We start from the raw sequence: 26068 nt of genomic DNA, 5'->3' as shown, positions 1-26068 counted from the left end.
GTGCGAGCTAATTAAAAACTGTTAACAGCGCACATCGATACCGATAACTATTGAATGTTTTTACCGTTTTTCTTTATTTAATAACAAGTTGCAAGAGATTAATTAAAGCTATCGTCACTCAGTATGTTATTATATCAAATTAACAGCTTTGAGTACTCTAACTGCATATCGCGCATATCGATATTTGACGCGCTTTAACCTATCGGCTCGCATTGCAGCGCTACTCACATCCCTAAACACTCCGACCACACATTGGCATTTTCACTCTAAGCAAACGTTTGCAAATTGCGATTACTCGGCTCGAAATCACTGAGAATTGCAAATTTAATGCACAGTATAAAAAGCAATATCTGAAGCGGAGCCATGGACGAAGGTAAGGTAGTGTGCGGCCCTCCTGGGCATAACAGTGTGCCCAACATTTGTGTTAAAAAACAATTAACAAAAAAAAAACAATTGTGTGTGTGTGTTCCATCTTTCTCTTTCCCACTCGCGGCGCGGCGTTGGCGTTGCGCTCACAGAATATTCGACGGCATCTTCGGCCGGTGGCGGTGGCGGCAAAAAGGCGGGCGTTGGTAAACAGCATAATACGCTGCCATTGTGGGGCAACGAGACGTCGATGAACCTGAACCCCCTCATCTTGGCCAACATACAGAGTTCCAGCTATTTCAAAGGTAAGACGCGCGGCTTACCAATTTGCCCGCCAAAAAAAAGAAAGAAAAGCAGAGCACAAAATGAAGCATCGTTGTTTCGCCCAAAACAGTACACCTATTCAAGCTGAAAACCTACCATGAAGTGGTCGACGAGATCTACTACCAGGTCAAGCACATGGAGCCCTGGGAGCGCGGCTCACGGAAAACCTCCGGCCAGACGGGCATGTGCGGCGGTGTGAGTTTATGAAATGTAGCGCTAATCGTTGGCGATAATACCAAATCCATACGCTCCTCCTGCTATGCTCTTAAGTGCCCGTCATGCTAATACGCTGCTCTTCTCTTGTCTCTTCTTTGATATCAGGTGCGTGGCGTTGGCGCCGGCGGCATCGTATCCACTGCCTACTGTCTGCTCTACAAGCTCTACACGCTGCGCCTGACCCGCAAGCAAGTGAATGGACTACTCAACCACACAGACTCCGCCTACATTCGGGCACTAGGTAGGTGTTGGTAAGTCGCATGAGTTCAGCCGTGTCTCACTCGTTGCTTGCTCCTGCTCCTCCCGCGTCTTAAACTCAACTCTCTCACAGACACACACACACACTCTAGGCTAGTACGCAGCTCAAGTTAGGCACCAGCAAAATATAGACCAAAAACTAATTTAAATGTCATATAAAGACTTGTACCCATTTCTAAGAATCTGCCTTAAGAGTGCGAACAAAATGGCGGCAAAGCAAGCCTTAAGTTATCAAATTTCACGCGAACCACAATCTGATGTAATATAGTTTATTTTATTATAGGAACGCTACGGTTTCTGAATTGATTCTAATTGGCAAATTGAGCACGAAGTATAGGGCTAGGGCGAGTCTATGTAGACTTGCTTTCAATTTTGAACGTTTTATCAATTTGAGCCGGACAACGCCGCGTAATTTCGCCGTGCTAGCTATAAAATGATAGAACCACGTGTTTTGCTGCAGTATAATAATTTGGCATTAAGCCAGAATCTTGAATATCCTTTTGCTCCTTTTATTAAGAAGCATTTGCAATATTATAAAATGATTTAAGGTTTTGCCTTTGCCTTCTACTTTTAGTTTATTTTCTTAAAGCAAATGTCTTGATGTGTTCATGTATCTTGAGGGGTTAAGCATACAAATTGTTCAGTCTTGTAAATTATATATTATATCTATTGAATCATCCGATTGGAAAGATCAAAGGGTTGACTTCTGCGAAGCTTTCCTCTCGCTCGCTTTCCTCTTCAGTCTCAGAGGATGGCCCATGTAGCTGTTGGACTGTTGTCGTTTAGCTTAGGAAAGAGATTTACAAATTATAGAAAAATGTAGGAATGACTTTCGGTTTAATTTTGCACAGTGTCCCGCTGAGCTGCATACTGTCCGGCCGTGTTTGTCATGTGTCCGTTAATTTGTAATTTTTAATTGCCAATTCATTTGATTTTTCTCCGTTCAGGTTTTATGTACTTACGCTATACGCAACCGCCGGGAGATTTGTATGACTGGTACGAGGACTATCTGCAGGACGAGGAGGAGATTGACGTGAAGGCGGGCGGCGGCCAGGTGAGTCAACTGTATGAGCCACCAATCAATATGCACAACTAGACCTTAGCATGCCTTATTCTCGGCCCAAATGCTCTTTAACTGTTTTCCTCTACTTGTTTTTCGGCCAGGTGCTGACCATTGGCCAAATGGTGTACCAGTTTATGACCAAACTGGACTGGTTCTCGACGCTCTTTCCGCGCATACCTGTGCCCATCCAGAAGCAGATCGAGAAGAAAATTGAGCAATATTGCCGGGAGCAGGGCATCACGGTTAATCAGCTGAGCACGGGTCGGGGCTCGGCTGCACCGGCGACGTCGGCGCCAGGCGCTACCGCAGCCGTTTCGACTGGCTGCGATGATTACGAGGGCAGCGGCAGTGGGAGTGGCCGTGCCGGCAGCCATGCCGTGGCACGTTCCGGCGTCGGTGGCGGGGGCGGTTATCCGCCAGTTAACTATCGCAATGATCACGACGATCGCGACTATTATGCAGCTCAGGCCTCTGGCTCGGCGTACGGACGCGCCAGGGGCTACGACGACTACCCACCGCCAACGCCAATGTCGTCGATGCTGCCCTACGGCAGCTCCGAGCGGGAAAAGGACTATGGCGAGCGCGGCGAGCGTCGTCGCAGCAGCAAACACAAGAAGAAGCACAAGCATAGGCAATACTCGCGCAGTCGCAGTCGCAGCCGCAGCAAGACACGCAGCGCCAGCCGCGGCCATCATCGGCACGAACGGAAGCGCGAGGAGCGCGGCAGCAGGCACAGGCACAACGACGAACGGGAGCGGGAGCGGGAAAGAGAGCGCGAACGGGAGCGGGAACGACGCTATCGGTGAACCTGACGCAGCGTTTGTTTTCCTTCTTCTTTATTTTTTTTTTTAGTAAACTGAACATGTTTATGTCTAGCACTTGATTTAGTATTTTTTGAAATACTTATTTTTTTAATTTCTATTTTCTGTAATTCCTCCTCCTGCCCCCACGCTCCCCTACCCCTTTCATTATGGTCCAGTCAAGCTCATGCAAGACCCGCTGTCTGCTGGACTCTTACTCAGGTTAAAACAGACACATCCATGCCAACACACACACACTCACACACAGACACACTCTCACACACACACTCACACACACACAGACACACTCACACACACACAGACACACTCACACACACACACACACACACACACAGACGAGACAAACAGCGTATGGCTATATTTTGTAATTCGTAACTCTTAAATATAAATGCTGATTGTAAATTTTTCAAGTTGTGTTTTATGCTAAATAAAAGAAATAACATTTGTTTGAGCCAAACTTGTTCTAAATGCCGTCCGCTCAGAATTTTGGACAAAGTTTTGTACTCCTCATATTAGAATACTACAAAAATGAAACCCTTAACGTAATTTGCCATTTTCATTTCATTTTTCAGATAGGTTTCACTCAACAAAATATTGCATACACCCACCGCAGAGACTCAATGTTAAATTTGACAATTGACAGCTAAACGCCAACAACAAGTTAAAATACCGTTAAGAGCCCGTCACGCCTGAGAGTTGGCAATGCCTTGTCAATAGTCTGGCAGCTCCGCGCCTGTAAGCTGGCAGCACTTTGCCGCTATCCAAACTGCAAGGTGGCAACACTCTGGCTAAATAGCTAACAAGTGCATGTTAAAGTTAAATTTGGTTTGCCAGCATGTTTGAAGCAAATGTTAAATTTAACGGTAGCATGCGAGAAAACGAGCATTAATCAAGCCGGGCCGACAGCAAATAAAAATATTATACAAAGGCAAATACAATATAAGGTAAAAAAAAAAATAGGCAACTCTGCGACTGGCAATTGACAGGCGAGTGCGAAGTGAATTAATGTTAATATTTAACTAGACAAAATGCGCGCCCAAAATAAACAAGATGTTTTGTGTGCGTGTGTGTGTGTGTTTTTTTCATTCTTGCTGCAGTGTACGTGAGCTTTAAAATATCTCTTATACGTATACGTACATACATATGTATGCGCGCACACAAACATACAAGCATAGATGTGCATGTGTCTTATATTTTTTTTTGTATAAGTATGTGCGCATAAAAAGCAACAAAAGCCAGCCTAAATTATTAACTAGCGGCGTTGAGTTAAGTCGAGCTGAGCTGAGCAGAGCAGAGCAGAGCTTAGACAGCGGGCAAGCCTCCGGCGCGGTTCGCCCCGCCCCGTCGCGTCGCGTCCCGCAACGCACGCAGCTTCGCAAGCGATGTGTAAGAATTTGAGTCAGTTTCTGTTTAAGTCGGAACGAAAAAAATAAATAAAAAAGAAAAAAAGAAAACAGTTGCTTGCGCACAGTGAAACGCGAAACAAGCGCTGCCAACGTCGCCGCGTTCTCTTGTCCGCCTCAGTTGTCATCGTGCGCGTCAAACGTGTTGCCTTCGCGACAACCGTTACAAAAGCAAAAACCAAAAAATCAAAACGAAACGCAAAAACTCAAAAGAAAAAGCTGCAGGCCAAAAAGCTATAAGAGTTAAAATGTAATTTGCATGTGTTTCAAACAGCTGCTAAATTCAATATCTAAACACACACACACACACACACACACACAGACAGACAGACAGACACAGAGTGTGCATACACTCGCACACATTGAAAGGCTTTAAAGTGTTTGCAATTGATCAATGTCAGCGCATGGGAAAATGCAATGAATGAAACTACCAGGGCTGCAGCAGTTGTATAGCTTAGCTTAACCGCAACCGCAAACAATTTATGCTAACATGCATCTGCTGTCAAATATTGTTAATAGCTACGCATATAAAACAGTTTGCCTAATTATAAGTTGTTAATATTGACGCTCTGAACGCATACACACTTACTTTTGTATTGGCGCAATCGTGCCAGCCCTGGCAACGATAAACGCCGATCGCACAATGTGCGCGTGCGTGCGCGCGTCACTCGCTTGCTTTGACCATTTTCGTGTGCGCACAGTGCGCAATGTGCAATAAACATAAAGCTAAGGCTAAAGTGTGAAATAGCTACACATATATAAAGTGCTTGTACATAATTGTGCCCCGCCTCCTATCGGTAATCATTGTGTTTGATAGCTTTTGCGGCAAAAGCCTTTAATTGAAAGTTAAATTCAGCCATTTAATGATTTCGGTCACTGGGCCAGCAGCAAGCACGACCCAAATACATGCATACATACATATGTATAAGAGAGCGTAAAGAGAGAGAGAGAGAGAGGGAGAGAGAGCGCGCGCTTATTATCCTTCAATTTACTAGGTGCTTGCCACTTCGTCAATTGCATTGACGTAATGCAACTCGCCGTTCAAGCGAAACACAAACACATACATAATTACTAATACACACAGTTTGGCGTCTATCGCAGGTGTGTAGCCTAAAGTGGTTTCCATTTCGCAACTAGACAACGGGACGTTGGCAGTCGGCGTCATATCAGCGTCAGCAGCAAACGTCAGCGTCTTGTCAAAAATTTGCACTTACTTGTTATGATTGTTGTTGCTGTTGTTGTTGTTGTTGTTCTATTTTAATTGTTTTTGTTATTTATGCCGCTTGATGGGGCGGCAATTTTGCAGTCAAGCATGCGCCGCTGCCAACGTCGACGCCGACGCCGCCCACCGGTTGCATGACTGATCGTGAGTGTTTAACATACACACACACATACATGCGCATGCACATGCACATGCATACATAAGTATGCTATGTATTTATGTTTGTATGTGCGCCCTTGTCTCTTTATCTCGCTCTTTCTCTCTCTCTCGTTCTCTCTTTTGCCTGTTCATTGGCCACTGGCCGCGGTCGCGTCTGCGTCTGACACTTATACGCGCGTCACGCTGTCGACGTCGGCCCCTGCGACTGACGTCATAGCCAGAACGGCGCGAACAAAGTGCGACGCCGCACAATGGGCCACCGTTCGTAAATAGCTGGTGAAATTGATATTGAGCTGACATTACCTGTCCATTAGCTGTTAGTTATCGATCATTGTCATCGCCCCGATTGGTCATTGGCAAAAGCTCTCTTTGCCTTATTGCCGTATTGCCTTATTCCATTGTCCATCATTTGTTGTCATTTCAAATGATGCGCGTGACAAATTACCAACATTTGCTTTTTAACGGCACAACTAATGCGTCTGGTTGAATCACAGCTGAATTCCATTGCACATTTAACATACGTTCCATTCGCACAGCTTTACTCAGGGCCACTTGTTGTGTTTGGGGTGTGTTATGTTCGTACGTATGCACATACATACATACGTACATACATACACATATGAATAGGCATGTGTCCATGCATGTATCTGTGATAACATACGTTAGTACACTCATACATACGTACAAAATATGTATTTGTGACTGATGAATTGCTTGTTATCAAAACATGCTACCATGGTAATCGCTTATCGAGACGACTAGCAGATACCCTACTCAAGAAAATATTCATTCGAAAAATAAATTTGTATTCGTATGCCCAAAATCAAGACTTTTCGTGTATCATATAATTGAAACTGAATATCTGGGCGTTTTCATAATGACGCCTATAACTATTGTGAATGTCATTGTCCTGAATTATTCCCCAATAACTTTACAGACATGACATTCGGTTTTAAGCGAGTATCAAAAGTAACGACTTTATCATAAAAAATGACAATAAATTTGTTTATTTTAAATTTTTTATTTAGTTAGAACTGGTTGCAATATATCATTTGAACATATCACCTAACGGATAATAAAAGCCAGCACAGTATTACTTATAAATCTTCTTGAATCATTTGTTAGTACTAATCTTAAACTTATAATTACAAATATTGAGTCGACGAAACATTTGTTTTTACTATCCAATTGCACCAAATGACGCTTGAGTCAAGTGCAAACGTCATTTGACACATTCTCCGAATTGATGATTAGCAAAAATAATCAGAAAGTGGATGTGCGACCCACTGTGCGTCGGCATATGAGAGCACGACGTCTGTCAGTCTGTCAGTTGCTGTGCATGTATGTGCAAGTGTGTGTGTGTGTGTGTGTTTGTGTTTTTGTGCTTAAATGCAATTACGCGCTCAAGTTAAGAAAACTAGCAAAGCAATTGGAGCGCAGCAACAAAAATGAAATACGAGTATAAATAAATAAATAAGCAGCAATAAGTGTTTCGGTGTGCGAGTGTGTGCGTGTGTGTGTAAGTTTACGTGCGGGATCATTGCACATTGCGTCAACGTTTCAAGATCACACACAATTCCAATTCCAATTCCAATTCCAATTCTGCTTACAATTGCAGCCAGCAGCAGCAGCAGCAGCGGCCGCATCAAAACAGCCAGCGTCACTGAGAGCCGCAGCGGTCGCGGTCGCGTAAGCGGGCAATGAGCAACTACGAAAATTCAATAGAACGGGGTAAACGCCAGCAGCGACAGCGGCACCACCTTCTTCATCAGCAACAGCAGCAGCAGCAGCAGCAGCAGCAGCAGCAGCAGCAGCAGCAGCAACATCATAACCAGCGTCACGCTGCGCGCCGTCGCAGTTGCCGTTGCCGTTGACGACGCCGTCGCCGTCGCTGTTGGCGTCGCTGTTGAAGACCGAGTTTATAGTCAGAGCGACAGTTAAGCGACGGCAGCGGCAGGTGTCATTTGAATTTCAAGTGCGCGGACGCGTAAAAATCTAAAACCGAGTTTTGAAACGCACGCGACGCCGACGCCGACGCTGACGCGAACGCGAACGCGACGTTGACAGCGATGAGTGCGCGCCGCGATGGTCAACAAAATGCCGATGTTGTCGCCGCCGTGTCCGTAACTAAAATCGTAACCGAAACCGAATCCGAAACCGAGTCAATGCTCAAGATAATGACAGCGACGCCGGCGTCAGCGACAACGACATCAGCGTCGACGGCGCTGACAACGGTTAACGCTCAAAATAAATGCGCGACGGCAGCGCCAACGACTTTTAGTTATCAGAGAGCAGCGAAGCGTTGCGCACGCCTCGAACAGACAACAGCGGCAGAATTAGCAGCAGCATCGGCAATAGAAAAAGAACCAGAAGAAGCATTGGCAAAAGAGAGTGCAGCAACAACAACAACAACTGCGTGTGTTATTCCATGTGAACGTCAGCTTCGTCTTGCTGAGCACAAGGCGCAATTGCGCGCAGCTTTCTTCCAGGATTTCAACGCAATCGCAGCGCAGCAGCAGCATCCAGTGAGAGAGCGAGAGAGCGAAAAAGCTTTTGATTCCAGGACGCGTATACGACAGCTGATTGAAAAGTTTCAGGCAATGATTGTGCAGCAGCCAGCAGCAGAGCAGGCGCAGCTGAAGCCAGCTGTGATTGCGGGCAGCGCTGCCAACTCGGATGAGGGCTGCAATGCGGGCGGCTTGAGTCCCTGCAGCAGCGACAACGAATGCGATGCTGTCGCTCGCCGCAAGCCAAAGGTGACGCGTTGTGCGAGCAGCGACTCGGCGCTGGGCCTCGATGTTGATGATGTTAATATGGAAACACTGCCGACGCCGCAGCGACGCATGACGCTGACCGTTACCGATTTACCGTTACGCCCGGCCCTGCTACCACTGGCCGAGCCGACAGCGCTGCCCGATTCGCCGCTAACGTCGCCGACCAGCGCCACAGCTGCCCTCGGTCTGGGCGTGGGTGTGGGCGTGGGCGTGGGCGCCGGCGTGCCCACTAAAGTGCTGCTGGAGGAGCGTGTCGTTGCGGCGCTGGCAGCGCCGCCCGGCTCACGACGCGAGTCCACGCAAAGCTGCGTCAGCGAGCTGGGCAGCATGGCGGGTGTACGGTATGTGCGAACGCCGTCGGTGGTCGTGTCCGACTATTCGGATGATATAACCGCTTGCGGCATTAGCATGGAGGAGATGGAGTATTTTCGGTTGCAGCGCGCACGCTGCCAGCGTCGCTGTTCGCTGGAAGCGAGTGCCGCTGCCGCCGGCAGCATCGGCGGCGCCAAGGATGAAGCTCAGTCGGATGTGAGCGCGGCGAGTAGCTGCAGCAATTTGTATTATTGCGGCTCCACAATTTCCGCTCTGGATGGCGGCGAGTGCATTGTTAACGGCATACGCGTTGCTCTCGCCCGCAAATCGAGTCACAGCAGCAGCGGCGAATTGAGCGGCGGCGACGACGAGGACATCGATGAACAGTTGCAGTTGGAGCAGCAGCAGCAGCAGCGCCAGCTCGAACGGGAAAGAGAGCGACAGCTGAGCGAGCTTTTGGCTGCCACGCAGCTCAGCGATGGCACTAAGAAGGTAGGCAGCAGCAAGCAGCGCTGCAGCAACGACGGCGACGATGGCAGCGACGGCAGCGTCACAATTATGGGAAATCTCAATTAAGTTTAAAAGGCACAGTGGCAGGGGGGAACGGGGGGCTGGCCACGCAATTGCTCGTTGAGGGGGGGGGGGGGGGGTTTGTGTGTGCTCTGTGTATTATGTTTTTTGTTGTTGTTTAAATTTAACATTGCTATCGTAGCTTATATAAGTGCACTACATACATACACACACACATATATATATATATATATATATATGATTTTTTTTTTATGATATAGAGAAAGAGTTCGAGATATTAGAGTTAGAGAAGTGGGGCGTAAGTGTGTGTGCGGGTAATTAATTTGGCGTTTATCTTATCGCCAGTCGAGAGATTCCATTGCCGCGGAACGTACAACGGGTGTTTTTTTTTTTTTTTTTTTTTTTGTATTTTTTTGTTTCATTTTTTTTTTTTGTTGTTTTTTTGTATCTTATGACTCGACGCCGACAAATGATGATGTTGAAATTGGGTGCGCTGATAAAAGTTGTGGCACCGACTTCACAGATATATATTTACATATAACAGTGTCTTATCACAACACACACACACACACACACACACACACACACACAAACAGCAACAACAACAACAACGACGGACGCTTATCTTAGTGATTAACTCTGTATATTTTAGTATTATAGATATATACGCCTATATGTGTATTATTTCTCCTATATGCCTTTAATGTCTCTTATATACATACATATATACCATATAAAAACAAGACGGACAGACAGACAGACAGACAACAACAACAACAACAACAAGAACTATCGCTATTTCTTAAGTCAACAAAAAAGCAAAACTTGGATATATAAACTATATGTAATAAAAACAAAATATCATAATATAAATATTTGACAAACCTTACGCATGTATGCATAGCTATATATATGCTCGTATAGCTACCATATATATATTTATATATGCACGACATATATGTATATATATGGCTACTATCTGGCTTTAATCTATATCTATATCTTTATCTATATCAATGGCATTTTTTGCTGCCCCTCCAGACGCTCGAGCATTGCTCTTCTTCTTCTTTTTTATGGGTCGGCTTTAGTGGGCGTATTCACAATAAACATATAGTTAAAGAGCACCTGTTAGTATCTGTATTAAGTGTGTATTACTACACATGGGTTTCTCTAGGCCCAAGAAAGGAAAAAGTTTGAAAGTTTCGACTATAGAGCTGAATACGTTTTGGAAATCAAGAAAACTATAAAATAATGTATATACTATATTCCAAATTTCATGTATTCTACAGATTGTATATGTAAACATATACAATTACAGTTGGGCAATTCAAAACTGTCAAGAAATAAGCATTTTATATACTTGAGCATTATATGCAAGTCGAACAAAAGTTTTGCTTTGCTCTGGCGTGCAGCGTACTAGTTTTAAGCTAGGCCCATTTGGCAAATATATCTATTTGTACGTGCATAGGCCATGTTTTTAGAAATTTCAACTTGCTCACGAATTCGCACTAGGAATTCGGCCTAATTTCATGTTGTTCTCAAAAACTCAAATATTATAAATTAATGTCTTTGTGTGAGCATAATTTTTGCTTATATGCAATATTTTAAAAACGCTCTTGTTGCAAATTTCGGCTTAGAAAAGATTTCAAGTCGAGTTTTCTTAGTGGGCGAAAGTCTTGAAACTTAGTAAAGTTGCTGGTTCGAATCCCCAGAATGAAAATATTGAGCATTGTGGACCAATTTATTGGATAGATGGATAAAAACGCGCTTTTTCCACAATTTGACATGGAAAAGATTTCAAGTCGAGTTTTCTTAGTGGGCGAAAGTCATGAAAGTTAGCAAAGTTGCTGGTTCGAATGCCCTGCATATCGAGAGTAGTCATATTGAGCTTTGTGGAGAGGCTACAGTTGGATATTGTCAATTTGTTATGTTAGATTAGGTTGAGTCAATTTGTGGATAGATGAGTTCTTAGGCATTATAGAACTTTTGGGGATAAACCTACATTCATTTTGCAGCTCATATAGGCAGTTTTTTCTACAATCCTGGTCTATTATGTATATTTATATATCTAAAATTCTTCACACTCAGAGAAATAATGTACATTTCTAGACTATAATTCTATATGTCTAAAGTTCTTTACGCAGAATTATTCCAGAGTTTTAATCTGACTCATTATTCTAACCTCCAAGTAAATGTAAATGATGTAGAATTTTTTGGAAAATCCTTCAATTGGATATGCTTCGCATATACCCGGCCATATATATATATGAACTAGAAACTTGATTATGTTAATTAAGTTCCACGTCTTAGTTTTATGGCAGTTGCTCATAGCTGTGCCTGTGAATGTACTCATTAGCAAGCAAGCATTATGAATGTACTCATAAGCAAGCAAGTGTTATGAATGTACTCATAAGCTAGCAAGTATATGTGTATGAGTACATTCAGTGGGGCGCATATCTTATAGCTGAACTAGTTTCGCTTATCATCCGCACAAGCCAATGCCATATATATATATTCATTATATTTGCCTTTGCCAGCATTCGTATAATTCATTCAAATTCGGCGGATAGTGCCTCATTCAGTTGGATATACGATATGCGAGGCATATCTACGTCATGGTTATTTTTATAATACGTAATAAGTCGTTGCACATGACTTGAAAAGCGACTTGATTGGAGGCTAACATTCTGATATTCTGTTTAATCGTTGCTCTTTAACTTGACGATTATATTCGGAAAACTTTGCCAACTGTTCAAGAAGATATCAGGCAGGAGTTTTACGGCGAAACCGAATTGAAAATATTTATATCTTCTGCAAACAGACGTTACCATGGAATTGTCCCAGATCAGTATATATCTATCAACTGTGTGTTTATCTTGTATCTTTATCTTATTTCATTTTGTTCGCCAGCCTATTTATTGTCTTTTGATATCAGTGTGTGGTATTCCGTGGATTCACATTTCCTGGTAAATCAACCAACCGCAACTAGCTATATAGTATGTACTATATATGTATTGGGAGCAGGAGGGGGAGTGGCAGTCGGGGGCGTTTGGAGCATCTGTTTTGCATTCCCATTTGGAGATGCTGTCCAGCCTGTCTGCCTCTCCCCCTGCCCTGTCCGCCTCTCCGCCTCTCCGACTGTCTGCCCCCTTGCCACGCGAGATTGCGGCGTGGGCTACGTGAAGCAGTCAAAACGTTGATTACTTTAGATAAAGACCCCCCTCTTCCCCCCCCCCCCCCCCCCCCCCCCCCCCCCCCCCCCCTCTGTGTGTGTGTGTGTGTGTGTGTGTGGGTGTCAAGGCACTGCGCGCTGTGACGTCACTGGGCTCCATTTTGCTTATGACTTGCGGCTCCAGTCGCGGTCATTAATAATGGCAAATCTTGGGTCTGAGTTGCCGCGGCCGCCGAGGCCATAAAAACTTTACAGCAAAAACAAAAAACAACACAGATAAACAATTGCCACAACAACGACATTGTAATGCTCTATAATAGTTGTATAAAAAAGTTCAAGCTCAGGTGTTATCCATAGCTTTCGCTAGATTTGACTTCAGCTTCAGCTCGAGTTTATTTTTTTTATGCTCGCTTTTAGATATTTTACATAAATTTTGTCCTCGTTTTGTTTAAATTCTGCTTCAGCTCGAGTTTGTAATTATTTTTTCTGTGTTCTTCTGGATTTCTTTAGTTTATATAGATTTATAGAGTCATTCTGCGATTAAATTAGATAGCCAAGAATGTAGCTATATTTGTTAAACATTTCATTTTCGGCTGACGGCCTTTGAAAATAGCCACATTTAGCTGGAAAACAGCTGATTTGGCTAGCTGAATTGGCCATAACTTTGTACCTCGTACTTTGCACCTCGTACTTTGTACATTGTACCTTGTACATTGTACATTGTACCTTGTACATTGTACCTTGTACCTTGTACCTTGTCCCTTGTACCTTGTACCTTGTACCTTGTACCTTGTACCTTGTACCTTGTACCTTCTACCTTGTACCTTGTACCTTGTACCTTGTACCTTGTACCTTGTACCTTGTACCTTGTACCTTGTACCTTGTACCTTGTACCTTGTACCTTGTACCTTGTACCTTGTACCTTGTACCTTCTACCTTCTACCTTGTACCTTGTACCTTGTACCTTGTACCTTGTACCTTGTACTTAGTTTTTGACTATTTCATAATTTTACTCTAGGGATTTTCATGCTTTGCACATTTCTTTTCTTTATGTTTATTTTGTACAAAAATTAACTTGATGTATTTATACATATTGCTGGAAATAGCTTGTTAAAAGAATCGATTTATATTTGCCAAAAATAGTAGCTTGTAGAATTTGCAAGCAGCTTGTAAATATGCACTTCCAGCCATAAATTGCTGCAATCAATCTTTTCACTTGGACACGATTTTCATCAGCGCAAACGCCGCTCCCAACTAATTTAGCAGACCAAAAAATATAGTTTTACCGTGGCTTTAAAATTGTATTGGATATTTGACACCTAGAGTCAATAAATTTAACATGAGCCTCTCCAGCGAACAGCTCAGCTCAGCGGGATTTGCTATTGAAACAATAGAGAGGGAAGACAGCTAAATATGGATAAATATGTATCTGTCACATCAATCGGGGCGCATTTATCATCGAAATGTGACCATATTTCACCAGCTCTGACATGGAAATATTGCTGGCTAACGGTAACAGTATCATGGTGATCATTTTGATGATGGGCCGCATAACACTCGGCATTATAATTGGATATTGCTGGCATGGTCGGAGGGCGGCGGGTTGATTGTTGTTGGCCGTTTTTTTTGTTGTTGCTGTTGTTGTTGTTTTTTATATGGCATAGTCGCGGCCATCCGTCAGCTGAACAGCCCATAGTTGTTGTTCATATCTAATCGGAGCCCATCAACGCCACGTCGCCAACGTCGCTGCCGGCGTCTCTGCCAGACGGTTTGGGGGTGGCTGGCCGCTTGAATTATGACGCCCGCTAATGGTGCGAGAAATCGATTAGGCTGCAAAAATGGGGTTGAGGAGGGGTTGGGGAGGGGTAGGGGGCGACCGTTACGGTCACGCAGTCTCGCGGTCTCACAAGCACAGCCTCTGAGGCGGCCTCGACGCCGACGCCGACGCCGATGCCGACGTTGATGCCGATGTCGGCGGCGACTTCCGTTGACGTCAGCGGCCCATCAACGGCCACCGTGTGATCGTCAGAGTAATTACATGATCAAGCGGGCGTTGCTGTAAGCCACCAAACAACAACAACAACAACAACAACAACAACAATGGCAAAATAAATAAATAACAGCGAAAGCCGCAAGTCAAGAGTAGCATAAGGCAAACAACACCAACAACAGCAACAGCAACAACAACAAAGTAAAAAAAAAGGAAAGAACTGTGTTGGGTATTCACTGTGCGCAATTTGCGTCATTTGCTCTTGTCCGTATTGCTCGTATACCCTGCCGTTGTGCACTTTAACTATGCCATGCAGTGCGTAACAATTTGATGTAGAGTGCCGACACTTCAATTGTATTTATCATATTATATAGAAAAGTCAGCCAATCAGTCGATCAGACAGTGTCACTAAAGTATGTCAAGCAAGTCAATCTCAGTTAGTCAGTCAGTCAGTTAGTTTGTCAGTTTAACGGTAAGTCAGTCAGTCAATCACTCAATCAGACAATCAGTTAGTCAGTCAGTATCTCAGTGATTCAATTAGTCAGTCCGTCAGTTAAACAGTTAGTCAGTCAGTCAGTCGATCAGTTAGTTAATTGGTCTGTCAATCATTCAATCAGTTATTCAATTAGTCAGTCTATTCGTAAGTCAGTCAGTCAAACAGTTAAGCAACCCGGCAGTATATTATTCAGCCAGTCGGTCTGTTAGCTGTTAATTCAATCACTTAGTAGTTAGTCAGTCAGTTGGTCCATCAATCAGTCAATCTATTGGTCAGTCGGTCAGCTTATAGTCAGCCAACCAGTCAGTCAATCAGTTTGTCTGTGGGTCAATCAGCCAATCAGTCCCTTAGTTAGACAAACAGCCAGTCAATCAACTTGTCTGTTAGCCAATCAGTTAATCCATCAGCCAGTCAGTTACTCAGTCACTCGGTAAGTCATTCCATCAATCAGTTAGTTTGTCAATCAGTCACTTAGTTTGTCAGTCAGTCAAACAGTTAAGCAGTCGGTCAGTTAGCTATTTAGTCAATCACCCAGTAGATTGGTCGGTCCGTTAGTCCATCAGTTAGTTAGTCAGTCAGTCGGTCAATATATCGGTCAGTCAACCAATCAAACCGTCAGAAAGTTGATCAGCCGGTTAGTCAATCAGCCATTAAACCAAGGGTATCCCAAGTGGTATAATAATAAATTATAAAAATATATTTTATTGGGGTTTCTGTTTCTCTTGGGAATTATTAATAAAATGTATGAAATTAAAATTAAATCTATATATATGTAAAAGTTATGTATATAACAATTCCTAGGGTATTTGCGATTTGGCTAGTCGAGACTTTTGCCTTTGGGTCTTGTTTTGTTTGTGCTTTTTGTGCTTTTCCAATTTCCAGTAAATCGAATCCGAGTCCGAGTTGTCGCTGCCGGCAGATCAAATGCAACTCGAGTTGTTGCAGTTGTTGTTGTTGTTGTTGCAGTTGTTGCATTTGCTGTTGGCATCGTTTGTCCCCGTCGGGAGTTGCGTGCCGGGTGCCGCCAGCATATTTGTCATTCCTCCGGCCGCCTTGTTGCAAGCTGCTAGCTGTGCGTTTGCCACTTCTCTTCCGCACTTCCTGCAACTGCAACTGCAACTGCAACTGCCACTGCAATTGCCACTGCAACTGCTGCTGCAGCACTCAGTGCTCCGATTGCCTTAAAGGTTATGTAGCCTGTCGCGCGACACCCAAACACGACGACGATGCCAACAACTCGCACACGGCAACACCGTGCTGCATGCAACACCGGCCCGCGATCTGCACAGCCTCTACACTGCAAAAAAAGTTTAGCTACTGCTCAAATCTACTGTGATTAGGGTAGAGTAATATTGCAGGCACGAAATTCGCATTCGCTTAAGCGAGGCTGCGAACCGGTTCGAGTGCGAAATTACAATCAGCTCTTACCATGAACCCAACCTCATGCCAAGTCAGTTGACCAAAGATGAGATCAATGGTAAATCAAGATTTAAATCTCAATCTGAGTTCATGTTTGTCCCGAACCAGTTTCACGAACCGCTATTTCAATCCGTGAACCGAACCGTTGAGAAATGTCTGATTTTTTTTCCACAAGCTACAGTTGCCAGTAGTCAAGTTATAAGGGAAAGTTTGTACAGCGTCTATAAGATCTAGAGAGTTGTAATTTTAAATGTAGCTCCTTCTGTTGCCCTCGCCCAAATTATCGATAACTGACAGACAAATCGATATCGATATGCGGTTTTTAGGCATATATTAAAGCTTTCATGAGCTACAGACAACATTATTGTATTTTTAGAAATATAAGTTTGAGGTTATATATTATATATACATGCTCTGAAAATTTCATAAAGATCGGACAATAATTCATTCATATAAATATTAGTTTTTATTGTTATTATTGTTGTAAATATAAGAAATATTATTATTTGCATTCTCATTATTATTATTATTATTATTATTATTATTATTATTATTATTATTATTATTATCATTAGTATCATTATCATTATGTTATTATTATTACTGTAATCATTATTGATATTATTATTATTATTATTATTATTATTATTATTATTATTATTATTATTATTATTATTATTATTATTATTATTATTATTATTATTGTTATTATTATTATTATTATTATTGTTATTATTATTATTATTATTATTGTTATTATCATTAGATGATCATTAGATGTATAGACAACATTATGTATCTCTTGATAGCTCACCGTGGCTCTTAGTAGCTCTTTGTTACTGCGGCAAGCGTACTGCTTGGGCCAGTAAGTAGTGCTCTATTCCTGCAGTGTAAAATGGGAAATTATGGCGACAACATTTTGTGGCATGTCACAAACGGACACTGGTACGGGCCAGGGACAGACATTGGGCGCAAATGCAGCACAGGAAATGCAACAACTTCGTCTCTGACTAAAAGATCGTTTGCCAGTTGGGCGCCAGTGCAGTAAAGATTGCCCAGTAGTATATATATATATATATATATATATTTAAAAACTTAAGCAAGTCGGAGGATTCTAGCCGGGCGTGCACGACATACAGATACCCTGACTCTAGGGAACAGTTCCCTAGCTTTTTTCTGCATGTGCATGTAAATATATATGAATGCATATGTATATGTATGTATATGTATGTATGCATATGTATATGTACATGTATGATCTGAGTTCGACTGACGAATATATATTTTCTCTCTGATGCCAAAGATGCCTTCTTGTGCATGTGAAAATGTTTAAGTTATCCCTAGGAATCGATCGTATATATGTGATTCTCATATGAAAAATATTTGGTTCAAAGCTTAGCTTTAATTGATATTGTTAACCAGAGAGTTTTTGACATAATATCCGAAGTATCTGAAAATGGAAGTGTTGTTAACTTGTTGCAAAAGCAACCACAAAGTCGCAATGCCCTGCTAATTCGCAGGTATAAGATGCATATAAGAAGAAGAAGCAGCACTCAATACATATGCAATTTAACATTTTCTTATCCGTAAATCCGAAAGGCAAAGTGTATCAAATTTTCGGCGTGCCGAGCAGATCCTTACTTTCTCGTTTTTTGTTTTTGTTTTTTTTTTTTTTGGTAATTGAAGACAAGCGAAATGATTGGATGGCATTGATATTGAAAAGGCTTGTCCCATGAAACAAGTACAGAAATAGTCGAATAGATGCGATAAGATACGCGCATTTCCGATCGGAGACTAAAGAAGAAGAAGCAGCAGCTGGAGGCAGATTGATTGAATTGTTCGACTGGGCATAATGGAGCGTTAAATTCGATTAGTATGCGAATCAATTGGCAAATGCGAATATTGTGTGCCAAGCCCATTTGCCAACTGATCTCTCTTCAAGTTTTGCCATTTTTGCAAAAATTTTTCTCGATTTTTTATTGGCGTCTCATTGCGTATGTATCGCTTTGTATCTCTGTTGCATGTGGCCAAACATGGGCGATATCTATGACAGCTATGAGCTATGTGAGCCCAGGCTCTTTCGGTCCCCAACGAGTGTGTGTATCGGCTGGGCGCTTATCGGGCCGCCCCATCTGCCTGACTTCATAAAACACTTAAACGCAACGTCTTTGGGCCGGGCCGGGCCGGGCCGGGCCGGGCTTATTGGGCCCGGAGACACACACACACACACACACTGGGGGCCACAGGCGTCAAGTGGGCAATTAATACCGTACAAATATTGTGACAGCCGCCAGAGCCTGTCATAAACATTGCCGGCCCGATTGGGCCAAAGCCAATTTGCATATTGGCTTTGCCAAACGGTACACCGTACCGCCGCTCCATTGATCGTCGTCGTCGTCGTCGTCGTCAGCATTCGACTATTATGCAAATCAAATGCAATGCCGGCAATTTGCCAACGCAATTAGCAGCCTTGTTGAGGATCGGGCCATGATCCCCCGAGCAGGCTGGCAACCCTGACAGTTGTCGCTATGCTTTTCATGTTTCAATCAGGCCCATTATTCCATCATGTTGTCGTTGTCGTTGTCGTTGACGTTGTTTCTCTTGCCCGTGTTGTTGCCGTTGTTGTTCTTGTTGTTGCTGATTTATGCCGTGATCAGTGCCTGGGATTAGGATGAGACACAGACAACAGCTACAGAGTGCGACACACACACACACACACACACACACGCACAGACTGTCTGACTGGCAACGCCAGCATGTCACCATTAATGTACCCAAAACTGGTACCCTTTTCTGGTATTGGTACATTTATTCTATTCCTACAAAGTGGCACTATTTGCACGCCTAATTTGAACAAAATGTGCAATTGTATTTAATGTACCAAAAGTCAATGGACTTATTTACAAAAAAATGGTACATTTTTTTTATTAAGTTGCCCTACGATGACCACGCAACCACACAAACGCACTAAAATCCCTAAAAAAATTGTACCTTCCTAATGCATTGGCACATTGAAAATATTCTTACATAATGGTACATATGTATTAGACGCAAAGCTTTGCATTTAATGTACCAAAAAAGTGTACCATTGGTACACTTGACCTTTTCACAAAAAATTTTACCTTTTTTAGACCATTTTAAATACACAAGTATTCTTATTTATTTGCCTTACAATAGCCACACACGCACTAAAATGTACCAAAAATCTGGTACCTTTTTTATGCAATGGTACACTGACCCTTTGCTTTAAAAACCTGTACATTATTTATGTATTTTCCCTCTATTTTAGAACTTTATGTAATGACAACTTTCTGTCACAAAATAATAGTTGATTGTCTTCCATCTTGAATAAAATGTGAAAATATTTGAATTTATAAGTTTTGCTACACACAAGTGTACCAAAAAACTGGAGCTTTTTTTAGGCAATGGTACACAATTATCTTTAAGAAAATGCTTACAAAATGTTTGCGTTTGAGTATATTTAAATTGGTGAAAATAATGGTACAATAATGGTACTTCAACATACATTGGGATAAAATATTTTAGAAAAAGTTTATGGATCAGCTGTTCAAAAAATATACTTGCCAAATACTGGGAACAAGACGGGATTTAATCGAAAAATGCTTTGCCGATGTCTACATATATATTAATATATGCAACTATTTATACTATACACTCATACTTACACCATAAGAATGGTACATTTGCATAGAGATGGGTTCATTTCGTTGCTAATTTGTGGTACAAAATGGTATTTAAAAATCAAATTGTACCAGAGTCTCTAATGAAATGCTAAATACTAGGAATAAGTTGCGATTAATTAGTTTAAATTGAAAAATGCTTCGCTTGTGTCTACATTTACATATATTGATGCATTATACAATTTATGCTTATATATAATTATACACTTATACTTGCACCAAAAGAACGGTACATTTTCATAGAAATGATTTAATTTTCCCTGTAATTTGCGGTACGCAGTATTTGCTTTTAGCAATTGGCATTCGTGCAGCTGCTCGTTACGGCTCGGCTGTGCCGTTCGGCAGCTCCTCGGCTCCTCGGCTTCTCGGCTCTTCGGCTCCTCGGGCTCTGCAGCCGTTAGTCGGCGGTGCAAGCTTTCGAGCTTTGCTTGCGGTTGACGGCCGAACATTGCGTTCAGTTGCTCGTGCGCCGTTGCAAAGTCAACAAGCGATCGGCCAATTGTGTGCCTTGTGCGTGAACGTATCGCCTGCTCTCACGCTGTCTCGCTCTCTCGCTCTTTCGCGCTGTCTCGCTCTGACACTCGCTCGCTGCCGTTCGCCTGGGCCGCACGATCGGGCTGCAGCGCAGTCCGTTTGCTCTTTGCAAATAGAAAAACTATTCTTTATTATTTATTGAGACTTTTTTGTTTGTTTTTGTTTTTTTTTTTTGTATTTATTTTAATTTTATTTGTATTTGTTGTTGTTGTTGTTGTTATTTGTTGTTGTTTTGGCAGCATAATTGTTTTGTGTGTGAGTTCGGGCTGCGAGCGTAGCTGAGGCTGTCGCAGCAGCTGTAACGGTAACGGTAACTGTATCTGAATCTGTATCTGTATCTGTATCTGTATCTGTAGCTGCAGCTAAGCAGCGCCCGCGCAACCAGCACCAAGTGAGTATCTCAAGTATCTTAGCCCGAAAATTATCTGTGAGCTATCCGAACGCCTTTGGCTGTGTTTTGTTTCGTTCTGTTCTGTTCTGTTCTGTTCTGTTTGCCCGAGAAACGCGGCACCAAATTGATTTTGTTGATATTGCTGGCTGGCTTGTTAATTAAAAGTATTTTTTTTTTGTTACCTGCGATTTATTAATTTGCAATCTATACCCAACTGGCAGCCAGCTGGCAGATACATTACTTTCAGCTAACTTATTGGCTGCATAAGCAAATGTCGGTTCATTAGCTGAAATGCAATTTTTCAGCTGAAATTTTCTGTTTATCGTATCTGAAAAATACTTTTCGAACATTTGTATTAGCTCAATACTAGATGCATTTTTTGTGGCCAACATATGTTCTGAAATAATAGCTAATTTGTGTGTGAAAGATACTTTTAATATTACCAGATACTTTAGCTTAAGCTATAGATACTTTGTATTGTGTATTGTATTGGCCCGCTTTTACACTTGGATGGTTTTTGTGCCTTTCAATCAATTCGAAACAAATCTATTTTTTATCTGAAAGATACTTTTGTACAGGCTAAAACTGCATACTCGACTGCAAAAGCCAAAGTTGACTTTTGTCTTGTGCCTTTTACTATCAAAAACTATTTTCAAACTGGTCTTAAGAAATATGTATCTGCAAGATACTTTTACAAGTTCTAGGTACTTTCTTGCAGGACACCTTTTACATGCACGGCTAGCTTTATAGCTTTTCATTATGTATCTATAAGATATATCATTAATATTATAGTTTAAGATTATTTTCAACTCAATGAGTCGCTACTTTAATGGCCCTTGAGCAGTTTAATTAGCCTCGCAGACAATTTGCGACTGTAATAATGTTAAAAGATACTTTTTCAGCTAGCAGATATCTTTCGTCAGCTCTTAGATACTCGTACTCTAATTGCTTTTGTAGCCTTTTTATTGCTTTGCTATACAAACTGTATTTCGTATCTGATAGATACTTTTACAGCTTACAAATACTTTGATCGGACCTGAAGTTAGATTTGAGGGATACCTCTTGAGATGTTATAGCGCATGAGAAAACTTTGTTTAACTTATTTATCACTATTCTAGTTTTTAGATACTTAAGATACTTTAGATACGTTCTTAAGCAAACTGATAAGCTTGTTGTATTCAATTTAAAGATACCTTTCAATAGATACTTTACAAGCTGCAGAACCAATAGATATTCCGCAGCTGATAATTGGCCTTATGTAATCTAAAGATACATTCTACCAGCTGCAGATTCATAGATACATTTCAAGTTAGCAGTTACTGTTCGTAAGCCAATAGTTACTTATGATTGTTGTGTGCACTCTTGAGATACATTTATTTAGCTGTACATTCGTAGATACTTTTTGATAGATACACATCAAGGGAGATACATACAGATAGATTCTTGTAGCTGTACATTCATAGATCTAGATTTAGGCTTACAGCTACAACTTATTATTGCCTAAAGACAGATTTTCGAGCTGTAGATACATAGATACCTTTCAACAGATACTTTTTAAGCTTGTCTGCAATATGTACTCCGCAGCTGGATAAAATCTTTGTGTACTCTAAAGATACTTTCAACGAGCTGCAGATTCGTAGATACTTTTTAGGCTCAACCGCAGCTGATGGCTTGCTATTGATTATATTTAATTTAATCGAGTTGCACAATACTTAAAGAAAATCTTAGAAAAAAGATGCGTGCTGCAAGAATAAATTGAGATAAATTCTCAAAATTGCAGCAAGAACGCGCATTAGCTTAAGATACTTGGAAAGAGTGTGCACTCGTGGCTCGCAGCCGTTGCGTAGCCGATGCGTCGCTGTTGTGTACGCGGAAAAAAAAGAGAGATACATTTCTAAGTGATAGATACAGGTTTGCTGGCAGCATTCAGCAGTCGGTGCGGCTAAAAAGATACTTTTGTATCTGCGCCACGCAAACGGATTGACCCTTGCGAACTGGCAACTGGCAACTACCATAAACAGCAGCCAGGCACTCGCAGTTGCAGTTGCGCATTTATGGCCAACAGGCAACGGCAACAGGCAGCTGCAGCTGCAGGTGCAGGTTGAGATGCTTAGCCGACTCTTGCCACATGACCACTGCCAGGCAGTGCCTGCCACATGAATCATCACAGGACGGCGATAAACTTTGACATGGCTGCGTGCAGCAGCAGCATCTCCAGCAGCAGCAGCAGCTGCCGACGCCAAATGAAGCGATCTTCATAAATCAAAAACTGCAGTGGCCACTGGCCAAGAGCCTGCAGCCGCCGAGTTGCAGCGGCATTTGCTGCCTCTGGCGGCGGCACATTTGATTTATCGGCCTCGGCCAGCGGCCGCCAACAAGTTAATTGAAAACGAGGCGTGACAGTGAAATTTGCCGCCGCACGCCATGCGCCCGACTCGGCCCAGGCACCAGGCCCCAGGCCCCAGATCTGGCCAAGTTGTGGGGCCGGGAACAAGGTTGGGCCGCGACGACGCCACTTTACTGGTTAAGCCGTTCAATTTTCCCCATTTTCCAAATGCGCCACTAAACTGACAGATTTGGCCATAATAAAAAATAACAAAAATAATAAAGAGAAACAAAAAAAAAAAATAGTAATAAATAAAATAAAATAAAATGAAAAATCGTCAGAGCCGGGAAAATAAGTTGCCAACTTTAATTTATTGTGACATAACGGTATAATCTGACATAAATTATTGATAAGACGAGCGACCATAAAAGTACAAGACAGTTGGCTAAAGCAACAACAACAACAACAACAACAACAACAACAACAACAACAACAACAACAACAACAACAACAACAACAACAACAGCCATGATCAACCACAGACAATTTATGTGCAACGTCGACGTTTAGTTACCCTCAACATGGCATATTGCTAAAACCCTGCTGAAACCCTCCACGAATCGCTCACAAAAGTCTATATAGATAATAAATTGACTATAAAGCACGATCGTTCACAAATATAACTCATATATAACTCATATGCTTAAGCGAGCCACAGCTCTTCTTTCAACAGAAGCCAGCAGTCCAAACAATTGAATGTACGAAACGACATCGACTGATCTTCAGCTGATCTACATCTGATCAAAGTATTCAGAATGGCACTACTTAGCCAAATTGACTAACTAATTAACGAGATTAAGAGCTTGTATAGCGGATCTGTACGATCAGCTGATCGTCATTTGGCTTCAACAAACTGAACTGATCTTGCAAATCAAAAAAAAAAAAAAATCATCTTAATAGCAAATATTGGCTACTTAAGCTACGAACATGCACGATCAATTGGCTTCAACAAAAGGCAACTGATCTATACATTGAAACAAATATATCTTACTTAATGCTCAATTAAAGAAGTTTTAGAGCACATCTACAAGATCAGGCTTTACTCATTTTGCTTCAACATAGGCAACACCTCTAAAGATACAAAATAAAGCTTCATAGCAAGCAATTCCCATTGAATAAGCAAGTGAGCAGCTTCACGAAGTGATCTTCATGCTCTATACATAATTTATGTTAGCTAGACAAATTGCAGTTATCTGCGATCGTGGGTCGATCTCTGAGGTGCTCCGATCGTCACAAAATTTGAACAAATTTATGCCCAAATTAAACTGAACGATCTGATCTAAATAAAAGAAGATTGAATTATCAGCTAGATCAGTTGCAGATCAATGCTGTTGCGATCCACCATTTAAATGCTTTGACTAAATCATATTAACAGTTCATCGAATCTGCAACAAATTCAAGGACTTATAAATTTGGACACGATCAGCAAGATGCGATCAGACCGCTGTGATTTATTATCCTTAAACTTAAACTAGATCACTTACGATTTATTTGCGCATTGAAAGCAGGCTTTGCAATCGATTACACTAATACCATATTTTAATCTCGCAATGATCATTCATTGATTTACAGCTGATTATCTTGATCTTCAATTGAAAAATGCACATGTATTAAGTTTGAAACTCAGTTTAGTTAAATAGATTAATTGCAGGCAGTTTGCTGTAGAAACTCTCTCAAGGAATACAGTCTATATAATTCTTTTGGAGCTCAAAATTGATCTTGACGTAGATAAAATCTACAGCTTAAGGAGCCTAATTGCTTTCCATAAAACAATTTTCTGTGCAACCGACTTTTACAACTTTCAACTGCAACTAGAAATTGAATCAAAACACGATCGTAAATCGAAGATCGTGCTGTGAATCAACAATATCTGGCTTCCCAAACAGAGCTGCAAAAAAAGTGATCTCTGGTTCAGTTCTAATATAAACTTAAGAGAATTAAGTTCAGAAATTAAGAGGTTAATTTAAGATGCGATCCAATATTAAAAGATAGTTGATCAATGCAAAAAAAAAAAAACAATATACGATCTCTAAAAATGCTCAATAAAGTTCATCAATTGCCATTTGATCTGCCCAACTCTTCAGATATATCGAACAGCTTGGGGCTATAAATATTATCCATAGATAATACTGTTTGATTGATTGATTGACTGACTGATCAATGCACTGCTCAAAAGCTAAGCTAAAATGTTAACTTTAGTTATATTTTGTGCACACTCAGACGGGGATTTGATAAATTCCACCTGCAAATGTGAAAAATGCACGGATAATGAAATTGCTCTTAAGCTAATTTTTAAAGTGCTTTGTGAAAATGCTTTTGTGACGGTTTTCACGCTCTCCAGGAGTTTTACGGCGGCTCTGTGGAAATGGGGCATATATTTGGTGGCTAAAGCTAATAATTGCAAAAGTTAACTTGAGACGTTTTTCACAGTTTTCGTACAATCCACGACTCAAGTAAAAAAAGAGAATTCTTGGGTTTATTTTAAGTTTCGACTGTTCGGTTTTATAGTAAAAGGTTAATGATTGTGAGT

General features: G+C 41.7%; 2 protein-coding genes across 5 annotated transcripts in view; both read left to right on the top strand.

Moving 5' to 3' along the window:
- Nucleotides 1-246: 246 nt before the first annotated feature.
- On the top strand, nucleotides 247-3309 carry LOC115766898 (pre-mRNA-splicing factor 38B). 3 transcript variants are annotated; one of them, XM_030710974.1, is made up of 6 exons: nucleotides 247-373; nucleotides 519-671; nucleotides 761-885; nucleotides 1012-1147; nucleotides 2112-2218; nucleotides 2329-3309. In XM_030710974.1, the coding sequence occupies exons 1-6, from the start codon at nucleotides 364-366 to the stop codon at nucleotides 3031-3033; spliced, it is 1236 nt and encodes a 411-aa protein (XP_030566834.1). In that variant the 5' UTR covers nucleotides 247-363; the 3' UTR covers nucleotides 3034-3309. The 3 variants fall into 3 exon arrangements, with proteins under 3 accessions (XP_030566834.1, XP_030566835.1, XP_030566836.1); XM_030710975.1 differs by having other exon boundaries at nucleotides 247-378; XM_030710976.1 differs by lacking the exons at nucleotides 247-373; nucleotides 519-671; nucleotides 761-885 and having other exon boundaries at nucleotides 1083-1157.
- Nucleotides 3310-7806: 4497 nt separating this feature from the next.
- Nucleotides 7807-26068, top strand: part of LOC115766829 (inositol-trisphosphate 3-kinase B) — a 33999-nt gene continuing 15737 nt past the window's right edge. Inside the window, exon 1 of one of the 2 annotated variants that reach the window (XM_030710865.1) lies at nucleotides 7807-9410. In XM_030710865.1, the coding sequence (XP_030566725.1) occupies nucleotides 7902-9410 (1509 nt within the window). In that variant the 5' untranslated portion in view covers nucleotides 7807-7901. Of the gene's footprint in view, nucleotides 9411-20996; nucleotides 21153-26068 lie in introns of those variants that run through there. The other variant, XM_030710867.1, reaches the window with a different exon arrangement.

Source organism: Drosophila novamexicana, unplaced genomic scaffold, assembly GCF_003285875.2.
Source record: "Drosophila novamexicana strain 15010-1031.04,08,12 unplaced genomic scaffold, DnovRS2.1 tig00001270-arrow-arrow-pilon, whole genome shotgun sequence".
Lineage (NCBI taxonomy): Eukaryota > Metazoa > Arthropoda > Insecta > Diptera > Drosophilidae > Drosophila > Drosophila novamexicana.
This window is presented reverse-complemented; position numbering and strand designations above follow the sequence as displayed.